General features: G+C 33.6%; 1 protein-coding gene across 1 annotated transcript in view; it reads left to right on the forward strand.

The window, feature by feature from the left end:
- CAPZA2 (capping actin protein of muscle Z-line subunit alpha 2) overlaps nt 1–13047 on the forward strand; it is a 56873-nt gene that overhangs the window by 20382 nt on the left and 23444 nt on the right. The window contains exons 2-3 of the mRNA XM_019924982.3: nt 4652–4715; nt 8548–8599. Coding sequence (XP_019780541.1) covers nt 4652–4715; nt 8548–8599 — 116 coding nt within the window. The remainder of the gene's footprint in view (nt 1–4651; nt 4716–8547; nt 8600–13047) is intronic.

The raw sequence follows: 13047 nt of genomic DNA on the forward strand, positions 1-13047 counted from the left end.
TTTTATATTTTACATTTAGAGCTATAATCCATTTTGAGGTAATTTGTTTGGTAAGGGGTAAGGTTTAGATTGCAGTTTATTTTTTGCTCATGGATATCTAATTGTTTGGATATCGTTTGTTGAAAAGATATTCTTTAAACATTGCATTGCCTTTGCACCTTTGTCAAAAATCATTTGGTGATATGTATGCAGGGTATATTTTTTGACTCAGTTCTGTTCCATTCATTATCTATCCCTCTGTCTTAATGACTATAGCTTTTTTTGTTTTTTACTTTTTATTTTATTATTTTCTTTTTCATTATGGTTTATTACAGGATACTGGATATAGTTCCCTGTGCTATACAGTAAGACCTTGTTGTTTATCTATTCTGTATATAATAGTTTGTATCTGCTAATCCCAAACTCCCAATCCATCCCTTCCCCTCTCCGCCTCCCCCTTGGCAACCACAAAACAAGTCTGTTCTCTGTGTCTGTGAATCTGTTTCTGTTTCGTAGATAAGTTCATTTGTGTGTCATATTTTAGATTCTACTTTAAGATTTATGGTTTCACTTTAATTTCACTTAGCTATAAGTGATATCATATGGTATTTGTCTTTCTCTTTCTGACTTCCTTCACGTATTATGATAATCTCTAGGTCCATCCATGTTGCTGCAAATGGCATTATTTCATTCTTTTTTATGGTTGGGTAGTATTCCATGTGTATGTGCGCACGCGCGTGTGTGTGTATATGTATATATGTACACACACGCACCACATCTTCTTTATCCATTCATCTGTTGATGGACATTTAGGTTTTTTCCATGTCTTGGCTGTTGTAAATAGTGCTACTGTTAACACTGGGGTGCATGTATCTTTTCGAATTATAGTTTTGTCCAGATATATGCCCAGGAGTGGGATTGCTGGATCATATGGCAACTTTATTTTTAGTTTTTTTTGGGAACTTCCATCCCGTTTTCCATAGTGGCTGCATCAATTTACAGTCCCACCGACAGTGTAGGAGGGTTCCCTTTTCTCCACACCCTCTCCAGCCTGTATTATTTGTAGATTTTTCTAACGATGGCCATTCTGACTGAGGTGAGGTGGTAACTCATTGTAATTTTGATTTGCATTTCTCTAATAATTAGCGATGTTGAGTGTCTTTTCATGTGCGTATTCGCCATCTGTATGTCTTTTTTTTGAGAAATGTCTATTTAGGTTTTCTGCCCATTTTTTGATTGGGTTGTTTGTATTTTTGTTATTGAGTTGTATGAGCTGTCTGTATATTTTGGAAATGAAGCCCTTACTGGTCACATCATTTGCAAATATTTTCTCCGAGTTTGTCTTTTCATTTTGTTTATGGTTTCCTTTGCATGCAAAAGCTTAAAAGTTTGATTAGGTCCCATTTGTTTATTTTTGCTTTTATTTCTTTTGTCTTGGGAGCCTCACCTAAGAAAACATTGGTATGATTTATGTCAGAGAATGTTTTGCCTATGTTCTCTTCCAGGAGTTTTATGGTGTCATGTCTTATATTTAAATCTTTAAGCCATTTTGAGTTTATATTTGTGTTTGATGTGAGGGAGTGTTCTAACTTCACTGATTTACATGTGGCTGTCCTGCTTTCCCAACACCACTTGCGGAAGAGACTGCCTTTTCTCCATTGTATATTCTTACCTCCTTTGTCAAAGATTAATCGACCGTAGGTGTGTGGGTTTATTTCTGGGCTCTCTCTTCTATTCCATTATGATCCATATATGACTGTAGCTTTATATTAAGTCTTAAGATTAGGTAGTGTGAATTCTCCAACTTTGTTCTTTTTCAAAATTATTTTGGCTATTCTAGTTCATTTGCCATTGCTACTTCGCATTTACTGCTAAGGGTGTGAAATAATATTCATTCCCTCTCATTTCCTAACCAAAATCTTTTTTTTAATACCATGGTGTGTGTTCATGTGTGTGTTTATGGTTGTTCTGGGCATCAGAGTGATTTCTTGATCTTGCTTGCATTTGCGGGGAGGGAGTGTTAATCTTGATACATGGCCAAAATAGCCTGCATTCATTGCATTCTTCAAACATAGAAAAATAATAATATAGGAAACATCAATGTTAGAATCAGCTTGTTGACGTGTATCCAAAAAATCCTGCTTGGATTTTGATTGGGCCTTCATTGAATCTGTAGTATAGTTTGGGAAAAATTGTTATCTTTACAATAAGGAGCCTTCCAATCCGTGAACATACATGTCTCTCCATTTATTTAGATCTTCTTTGATTTCTTTCATCAGTTTTGTGTAGTTTTCAGGATATTAGTCCTGTACAGATTTTGTTAGATTTGTACCTAAGTTTTATAGGTTATTGGGTAGTTTTGTTTGTTTGTTTAAGATTCCTTGGGATTTTTCATTGTAAACAATCATGTTGTCCTCAAGTAGAAAGTTTTATTTTATTTATGAAATGACTTTCATTTGTTTTTCTCACCTTATTGCACTAAGATCTCACTGTGATGTTGAACAGGAGGGATGAGAACAGACATTCTTACCTGATGTTAGGGGCAAGCGTTCAGTCATGACCATTAAGGATCATCTTAGCTATAGGCTTTTTTGTAAATACCTTTTATCAAATTAAAGACATTGTCTTTTTAGTTTTCTAAGAGTTTTTTTTATCATGATTGGTTGTTGAATGTTATTAAATAATTTTTCTGCGTCTATTGAGGTGATTTTGGTTTTTCATCTTTAATCAGTTTATATTGTGAATTGCTTTTCAAATAGTGAAACAGCCCTACATTTCTAGGAAAAACTCCACTTGGTCATGATGTGTTATCCTTTCTATATAGTTGGATTCAATTTGCTAATACTTTATTGAAGATTTTTGCTTCTGTGTTTATGAAAGGTTTTGGTCTGTGAGTTGTGTTTCTTGTAGTATTTTAGTCTTTGGTATAGGATAATGCTATTCTCTTAAAATAAGTTGGAAGTTTCTTCAATTCTGTTTTCTGGAATAATTTGTGGAGAATTGGTAATATTTCTTCCTTAAATGCCTGTTATAAGAAAACCTGAAGTTTTATTTGTTGGAATGCTTTAACAACAAACTCAATTTCTTTAGTAGATCTAGGACTATTCAGGTTGCATACTTCTTTTTGAGTGAACTCTGGTTTTTTCTGTCTTGGGAAGAATTTATTTCCCTTAAGTTGCTGCTATTGACATTTTAAATACCAAAAAATGTTTATACTTTGGCAGTTTGTTGGTGGCCACCCTGTCACATTCTGCCCTGTTCATCTTTTGGTGGGAGCATTTTACCCATTCAACAAAACTGTTTTAAATCTGAGAAGCAGCATAATGTAGTAAATAAAGTGTATATTCAGTATATTCAGTCTGATGACTGAAGAGTAAATGACATAATCCGTGTAAAGTGCTTGGTAAACACTAATTTAAATAATCCCATTTTTGTTATCATCTTCATCAGTGTAATCTCTCGGTGGTATCCAACAACAGTCATAGGTTTTGCTTCAGACTTTTTGGTGTTCCAGACTACAAAAGCTTTTCTTTTTGTTTTAAATTAACAGTTTTCTAACTGGCCTTGTCACATATGTGGCCTCTAGCTAGGAACATCTTCTTTTTAACTGTAAATACCTTTTTCATCTGTGTCTCTCCTCTGAAAACCATATGTGTACTTAGATGCATGCACACACACATAGAACATATATACGCAAACATATATAACTATTTCCTTTTCCATTATTTTTAGTTTCTACATCAGAGCAGCGACAGTGCTAGTAAAGTGGACAATATGAAATAAAGCTTTTGTTTTTGTCATGTGTGGTCCCTTAATTCAGTGAATACTTGGATGTGTATTTTAAAAATCACCTGGAAAGCTTGTTTATAGTGTTTTCTGGGCCTCATTTCCAGAATCTAATTCATTTGGTTGGGTAGGGCTCATGAATGTCCATTTCTGACAAGATCACTGATCAGCTGAGTTGGAGGCTATTGTATAGTGGTTGGAAAACTATTATAAATACTCAGAACTTCTTCACTAAATTATAATATTGGGCATGTCATCAAACTCTCATATATAGTCATTAGTGATTAATCTCTTTAATATAGCCTTTATTCTCTTAAAATATACCTGTCAGTATACGTGTTGATATTTTGTCTCTCAATTATTTTTGAACTAAAATTTCCTAAGATCTAGTCAGATCTCATGTTCAAAACATTTTGAATTTAGACCTTTCTTCCCCTCTTCCTTTCTACATTTTTTTAAACTAATTTGTGACTTTATAGACATGCACATTTGTGACTGTATGGACACACAATATATTTTCTTCATAGTACCTAAACGCATCTTATTTCCTCACACATAGAAATTTTCTTGATGGATCATTCTTTTCCATTTTAGTTTAAAAGAAAAATTTGCTTATAAGAAAATATTTATATGTAGGCAGCTTTGAATACTTAAATGCATTAGTTATACGTATATTTTATCTGCATTCAGTCTATGCATTGTGATTATATTAAATGATTAAAACAGTAATAAACTTAGGGTGTTTGAGTGAAAAAATGTCACTGTCTTTAAAATCTTCTTAAGCCATTTTCAGTAGAACTTTGAAGTATTTTAATTTTGCATGGTTTTTGGTTGTTTTAGCAGAGGCCTATGCTGTGGAACATTTATATCTTTGTTTCTGTTTTAGGTGCGTATAGCAGCAAAATTCATCATTCATGCCCCTCCTGGAGAATTTAATGAGGTGTTTAATGGTGAGTGTTTAATTCATAACACTTACGCCTTGATATGTCAAGCACTCCTTTTTTAAAGAATAAGTTATATAACCAAAGTAACTAAGTTAAGGGGAGTGGGTAGAAAAATCTGTATTTTTTGAATTACAGTGAAAATTTTTGTCAATCTGGATTTTGTAAGGTCGAGAATATAATGTGTTTATGACATATGATAATTATGTTTGCAAATTTTAACCCTCTTAAAGAATAACATTAAATCATTTTAAAAGACAAGAAAATTTTAATTTTAATTTTTTTTTGGAGTTGTGAAATACATTTTTTATGTTTCTTTTAAAGAAAAGCCTACTTGATTAATAGGAACAGCCAAAAAAGAAGGGAGGAACGTTGTTTCACTGTGCTTGTTTCCTGGGCTTAGAAGATGACATCACATGTAAAAACAATTTGTTATTTAAATTATATCTCATAAATCAGTTCACAGTATACCTTTCTTTAAACCTCACACCTCACTGGCAAGCAGTTTTATAATTATTCACCCATAGATGAGAAATTTAAATACAACATAGTCTCCTGGTTGCTGTAAAAACTGTAACAATAGCTCCTCTTTAACAGAATGAAGTGGTTGAAATAGTTGTGCAGAAAATGACCTGTAGTGATTTTTATACAAAACTTTTTTTTTGCGGTACATGGGCCTCTCACTGTTGTGGCCTCTCCCATTGCGGAGCACAGGCTCCGGACGCGCAGGCTCAGTGGCCATGGCTCACGGGCCCAGCCGCTCCGCGGCATGTGGGATCTTCCTGGACCGGGGCATGATCCCACGTCCCCTGCATCGGCAGGCGGACTGTCAACCACTGTGCCACCAGGGAAGCCCTATACAAAACTTTTTAAAAGCAGTTTTAAGAATAATCTACCACAAGTACTTTAAATGTGTAATTTCTACTTCATATATATTTGGCTTTCACTATGTCTTAAATTAAAACTAATTTATACAGTGCTCTTCAGTTTCATTTTTTAAACATTTTACTCCAGAGTAAGCTATTTAAACCTGTTTTTTGAGAAGTTTAATCTCTCATTTTCATTCATAGTATAAGATATAATGGAATCTCACCTCAGAAAAGATTAGGTTTGAAAGTCAAAAAATGAGGCAAAAATTGTATAAAGTTAAAATACCCTAGAAAATCCCTTAAATCATCCACAAACAAGATTAATATATGATTCAGTACATACAGTTACATAGGTAATTTTTATACATTTAAAAATTTAACCACTGAGCTACACTTAGAGGAAGAATGGCAGTCTATATTGTGAAAAATCTGGAAGTTAAAATATTCTTCCTTTCAAGATAACCATAAAATCTGAAACAATGAATTGGGAAATTGGGGAGAATTCAGAAGTATTTCTTCTTCCTATAGGGTTTAACTTCTGTTTTAATATTCAGCCTTTATAACCTAAATACAGGTTAATACGTTTGATGGTTGGGGCATTAAAGAAGATAGTCTTTTCTCCATAGGGTCAAAAGTTGGCATTTAACTTAAATTGATAATGGGGAAACTGTGCTAAAGTCAGTAGCCCCCAAACTCCCGTGCAATTTATAGAGCCAGGAATAAATTATAATTCTAAGAAAAGATTTTCACTTACTATTCTTACCCTGAATTAAATGCCCAACAGATTTGTTAATCAGAAAGACCCTGAAAGAATGTATGAGTCCCAGAAATTGCTTTTCTAAGTCTCATTGGAAATTGATGTTGAGTTGATATGTTCTGTGTTGACGTACAGTAGGCATTTTGGATAGGACTTGGGCATTCAGGATGAGCCATTCAGTAGACCTGGGCTGGAACTGTGGAATGGAAATGGGAATATATATGTAAGTTTTAAATGAGGGAGTATTTTAGAGTGAGAAAGGAGTTAAGTATTTGAGGGGGAAATCTCATATGCATTTGGTTATTTTCATGCTATTTTTGTTGATAATACAAAATGATTGATTCCATTGAAGCCACATCAGAATGATTCCATTGAAGCCACAAATTTTAGAATTTCAGAGTCATAAAATCTTGTCAGATCAGTGGTTCCCAAATGCTATTTCCTAGATTGGCTATGTAAGAATCATTAAAACATAGATTTCTGGTCTTCATTCTCAGGAACTGATGTGTTATCTGGGCTGGAGCTCTGAAATGTATACTTTTAAAAAATTTTTTATTAAGACTCCCACCCACGCATTGTTCTGATGTGTGGTCTGACTTGAAACCACATCCCTTCTTAAGAGTAGTTTTTATTTTATTCAAATTATTCTCTATTTCTTTCACTGTATTCTTCATATGATAGAAGTTTGGACTTTTTTTCCAGAGTAAAGATAACTGGATCATGTAGACGTTGCTTTTAAATTATTTTCCCATTTAGGTAGAACTGAAAAAGATATACTACCTACCATGCAATACTGCTGTTAATGATTATGCTTTAAATATTGAAGATACAATAATCATATTTATCAAATCGAATTCCCAGTTTACTTTGTGAGATAAGAATACCTATAATTGTAAATATCTGTGTTTTAATTTTTTAGGCAGAAGCTTCCATTGTTTAAAATCAGTTAATTTAGAAATCAAATTAGTATTATTTTAGTGGTTAGCCAGATACTGTTTTTTAAATTGGAACTTACTGCTAAAAAGAGGTATGTGAATAGGCAATATATATTTTTTTGGAATAGCTTTATTATTTTTGTAAAAATGATTCATATTCTAAAATTTCCAAAGAGCAAAAAAGAATCTAAGAATCACACAAAATTCTACCCTCTCTTCTCCACTGTTTGAATGAAATACTTCCAACATTTCTCAATTTAGACACATATATATAACATTGCATAAATATACTGTACATGCTGGGTTTTCCCCTTCTTGTTTATTATATTATGTATATATTTCCAAGTTGATAAATACCTATCTACATTATTTCTGTTGGATGCCCAATTTTACACTATTTATAAGAACTATTGTCTGTTTATGTTACATTTAACCAGTTTCTTAATAGAAGGTACTTAAGTTATTTGTGTTATTTTCATTTAATGAAAAAAATTAAGATACTTTGTTACATGTACTTTATGATAGCAATTATGTAAAACAGCCAAGTGTATAGGGAAAATAATGAAAGAAAATACATCAAGACTAGGGTAGAATTTTGTTTGTTTGTTGGTGAAATTATGTGATTTTTTTTACAATTAAAATTGTAGTTTTAAAGTTGTGTTTTAATGATTAAAAGGCATGTGTCTACATAGTTGAGACTGAAGTTAGGACAGAGTTAAGAATCAAAACCAAAGTGAGATTACTAAATCAAATAAAGTAGTTATCCATATCTAACTCAACACATTCATCTGTTGTTGAACATGAGCTGTCTGAGAAACAAAATGCCTACATCTGTACTGCATTCACAAGCTGTTTCTTGTTTAATCACTTTTTCCATAGAGCAGATTCATTTGAAACTCATGATAGTATTGTCAGACTGAGAGGCATAGTGCTGTCTTCCGCAGATGTTATCACACCATCTTTTTGGTGTAGCTTATCTCCACTTTAGTTCTTTGGAGACATGTTATAGTCTGCCTGCATTGACTATTAAGAGTATGAAATAACATATATTTTTATCTCATTCCATCTGCTATTTCCTTACCAAAATCTTTTCTTTTTTATTAATACCATGATATGTTTTTGTGGTTACTTTGGTCATCACAGTGATATTTTGATCTCCCATATATGTTTTGGGGGGTGGGTAGGATACTGACACATGACTAAAATAACCTAAATTCATTCCATAGAAATTTCAAATATAGGAAAATAGTAATATAGAAAAAATAATGTTTGTTTTGCAGATGTTCGGTTACTGCTTAATAATGATAATCTTCTCAGGGAAGGAGCGGCCCAGTAAGTATTATGCATTATATTAACATAATTAAAGTGACATGGAAAAAAATATTTTAAAAGTGGTTTTTAGGTACTAATCCATGAAATAGATATTTGCACATCAAGTTCAAATATATGTAATAATATGTATGTACTAGGTTAGAGGAGAAATATTTTTCATCACAGGATATAGAGACACAATTATAACATGAAATTCTCTATTTATTGTGTGTTTGGCAGTGGCTTATATACTCAATACTGTATTTTGACATTTGCAAAGTTGGATAAAATTATTTTAAAAACTTTGATTTGTGAAATTGTGATACTTTAAATTTTATGCAGGTTTTACTTTCTGTTAAATGCTTGATCCTAATATATTTTTGAGAAGAACCTACTGTATAGCACAAGGAACTATATTCAGTATCTTGTAATAAGCTATAATGGAAAAAAAGTCTGAAAAAGAATATATATATGTATGTATAACTGAATCACTTTGCTGTACACCTGAAATATTGTAAATGAACTGTACTTCAGTAAAAAGAAATAGATTTTTGAGGGTTAGGAGCTTATTTTATTCATCCATAAATACCTAACATAGTATCTGACACATATTTACTTAATAAGTATTTATTAGATTTGTGAGTGATTCAAAGAACTAAGCAGTTCTAAATCCTAGTACATCATCTTTAGACCAATGACCACAATCATGACTTGCCACAACTATCTTAAGATTTCAGAGAAATAATTGGTTCTCTTTCCCTCTCTCACCTCCCTAAATAAGGCCTGTGGACCTGTATTTTAGGCTAATGGACTCCATTACTCATTTGAAAATGAGGAGATTAAACGTTTAGGTGCCTTACAAAGAGTGTTCAGTATCATCCAGTCACCTACTTTCATCTTAGTGTAGTACCCAAAATGTGAAGTCCTGACTGATGGGGGAAATTTGCTCTAATTCTATTTTTGTAATGTTTGTAAGGCTTTATTCAGTAAATTTGTTAATCCTAATGAAGGTAGAGGTTCAACAGACTTCTAGACATACCTGATTTTGCTTCTGATTTAAATTCCTGTTACTTTTTTCCCATTTTTAAATTGAAGTATAGTTGATGTACAATATTACATATGTTATAGGTATACAACATAGTGATTCACAATTTTTTAAAGTTATATTCCATTAATAGTTACTGCAAAATACGGGCTATATTCCCTGTGTTGTACAATACATCCTTGTAGCTTATTTATTTTATACTGTACATAATAGTTTGTATTTCTTAATCCCCTACCCTTATCTTGCCCCTCCCCCCTTCCCTCTCCCCACTGGTAACCACTAGTTCTCTATATCTGTGAGTCTGTTTCTGTTTTGTTATATTCACTAGTTTGTTGTATTCTTAGATTTCACATATAGGTGATATACAGTATTTGTCTTTCTCTGACTTATTTCACTTAACATAATGCCCTCCAGGTCCACGCATGTTGTTGTAAATGGCAAAATTTCATTCTATTTTATAGCTAAGTAGTATTCCATTGTATATATTTACCACTTCTTCTTTATCCATTAATCTGTTGATGGCCACTTAGGTTGCTTCCATATCTTTGCAATTGTAAATAATGCTGCTACAAACATTGGGGTGCATGTATCTTTTTGAAGTATTGTTTTTATTTTCTTCCAATATATACCTAGGAGTGGAATTGCTGGGTCATATGCTAGTTTTATTTTTAGTTTTTTGAGAAACCTCCATACTGTTTCCCACAGTGGCTGCACCAATGTACCTTCCCACCAACAGTGTAGAATGGTTCCCTTTTCTCCACGTCCTCTCCAGCATTTGTTATTTGTGTTCTTTTTGATGATACCCATTCTGACAGGTGTGTGGTGGTATCTCACTGTGGTTTTGATTTGCATTTCCCTAACGATTAGCAATGTTGAGCATTTTTTCATGTGCCTGTCGGCCATCTGTATGTCCTTTTTGGAAAAATGTCTATGTGTCTTTTTGCTGTTGAACTGTATGAACTATTTATTCTGGATATTAATTCCTTATCAGTCATATCATTTGCAAATATTTTCTCCCGTTCATTTTGTCTTTTTGTTTTGTTGATGGTTTCCTGTTTTGTGCAAAAGCATTTATGTTTAATTAGGTCCCTTTTATCTCCTTTGCTTTAGGAGATGGATTCAAAAAAATATTGCTACGATTTATGTAAAAGAGTGTTGTCTGTGTTTTTCTCTAGGAGTTTTATGGTTTCCAGTCTTACATTTAGGTCTTTTTTTAAATTTTATTTATTTTTTTATACAGCAGGTTCTTATTAGTCATCAGTTTTATACACATCAGTGTATACATGTCAATCCCAATCGCCCAATTCATCACACACACACACCCCCCACTGCTTTCCCCCCTTGGCATCCGTACGTTTGTTCTCTACATGTGTGTCTCAATTTCTGCCCTGCAAACTGGTTCATCTGTACCATTTTTCTATGTTCCACATATATGCGTTAATATATGGTATTTGTTTTTCTCTTTCTGACTTACTTCACTCTGTATGACAGTCTCTAGATCCATCCATGTCTCAATATATGACTCAATTTTGTTCCTTCTTATGGCTGAGTAATATTCCATTGTATATATGTACCACATCTTCTTTATCCATTCGTCTGTCGATGGGCATTTAGGTTGCTTCCATGGCCTGGCTATTGTAAATAGTGCTGCAATGAACATTGGGGTGCATGTGTCTTTTTGAATTATGGTTTTCTCTGGGTATGTGCCCAGTAGTGGGATTGCTGGATCATATGGTAATTCTATTTTTAGTTTTTTAAGGAACCTCCATACTGTTCTCCATAGTGATTGTATCAATTTACATTCCCACCAGCAGTGCAAGAGGGTTCCCTTTTCTCCACACCCTCTCCAGCATTTGTTGTTTGTAGATATTCTGATGATGCCCATTTTAACCTGTGTGAGGTGATACCTCATTGTAGTTTTGATTTGCATTTCTCTAATAATTAGTGATGTTGAGCAGCTTTTCATGTTCTTCTTGGCCATCTGTATGTCTTCTTTGGAGAAATGTCTATTTAGGTCTTCTGCCCATTTTTGGATTGGGTTGTTTGTTTCTTTAATATTGAGCTGCGTGTGCTATTTATATATTTTGGAGATTAATCCTTTGTCCATTGATTCGTTTGCAACTATTTTCTCCTATTCTGAGGGTTGTCTTTTTGTCTTGTTTATGGTTTCCTTTGCTGTGCAAAAGTTTTTAAGTTTCATTAGGTCCCGTTTGTTTATTTTTGTTTTTATTTCCATTACTCTAGGAGGTGGATCAGAAAAGATCTTGCTGTGATTTATGTCAAAGAGTGTTCTTCCTATGTTTTCCTCTAAGAGTTTTATAGTGTCTGGTCTTAAATTTAGGTCTCTAATCCATTTTGAGTTTATTTTTGTGTATGGTGTTAGGGAGTGTTCTAATTTCATTCTTTTACATGTAGCTGTCCAGTTTTCCCAGCACCACTTATTGAAGAGGCTGTCTTTTTTCCATTTTATATTCTTGCCTTCTTGGTCATAGATTAATTGACCATAAGTGTGTGGGTTTATTTCTGGATTCTCTATTCTGTTCCATTGATCTATGTATCTGTTTTTGTGTCAGCACCATACTGTTTTGATTACTGTAGCTTCATAGTATAAGTCAAGTCTGGGAACATGATTGCTCCAGCTCCGTTCTTCTTTCTCAAGATTGTTTTGGCTATTAGGGGTCTTTTATGTCCTTTTATCTTTTTTTTAAGAAGATGTTGGGGGTAGGAATTTATTAATTTATCTTTGCTGTGTTGGGTCTTCATTTCTATGGCAGGGCTTTCTTTAGTTGTGGCAGGCGGGGGCCACTCTTCATTGCGGTACGCAGGCCTCTCACTATCGCAGCCTCTCCCGCTGCAGAGCACAGGCTCCAGACGCACAGGCTCAGTAGTTGTGGCTCACAGGCCTAGTTGTTCCGTGGCAAGTGGGATCCTCCCAGACCAGGGCTTGAACCCATGTCCCCTGCATTAGCAGGCAGATTCTAAACCGCTGCGCCACCAGGGAAGCCCACTTTTATCTTTTAATAGCAATTTGTATTTATTATTTTTTATTGTGGGGAAAATATACTTAATATGAAGTTTAACGTTTTAACCATTTTTAGGCACACAGTTCCTTGGCATTAAGCACATACACATATTTGTGTAACCATCACCACCATCCATCTCCAGAACTTTTTATTTTCCCAAACTGAAACTCCATACCCTTTAAGCAATAATTTCCCATTCTCCCCTCCTCTTAGCCCTTGTGAACCATCATTCTATTTAATGTATGAAGTGGAGTCATACAGTATTTGTCCTTTTGTGACTGGTTTATTTTACTTAGCAGAATGTCTTCAAAGTTCATTTACGTTGGAGCATGTGTTAGAATTTCCTTCCTTTTTAACACTGAATGTGTGTGTGTGTGTTTATATACATATATATATATATA

Source organism: Tursiops truncatus, chromosome 9 (genome assembly GCF_011762595.2).
Source record: "Tursiops truncatus isolate mTurTru1 chromosome 9, mTurTru1.mat.Y, whole genome shotgun sequence".
NCBI lineage: Eukaryota > Metazoa > Chordata > Mammalia > Artiodactyla > Delphinidae > Tursiops > Tursiops truncatus.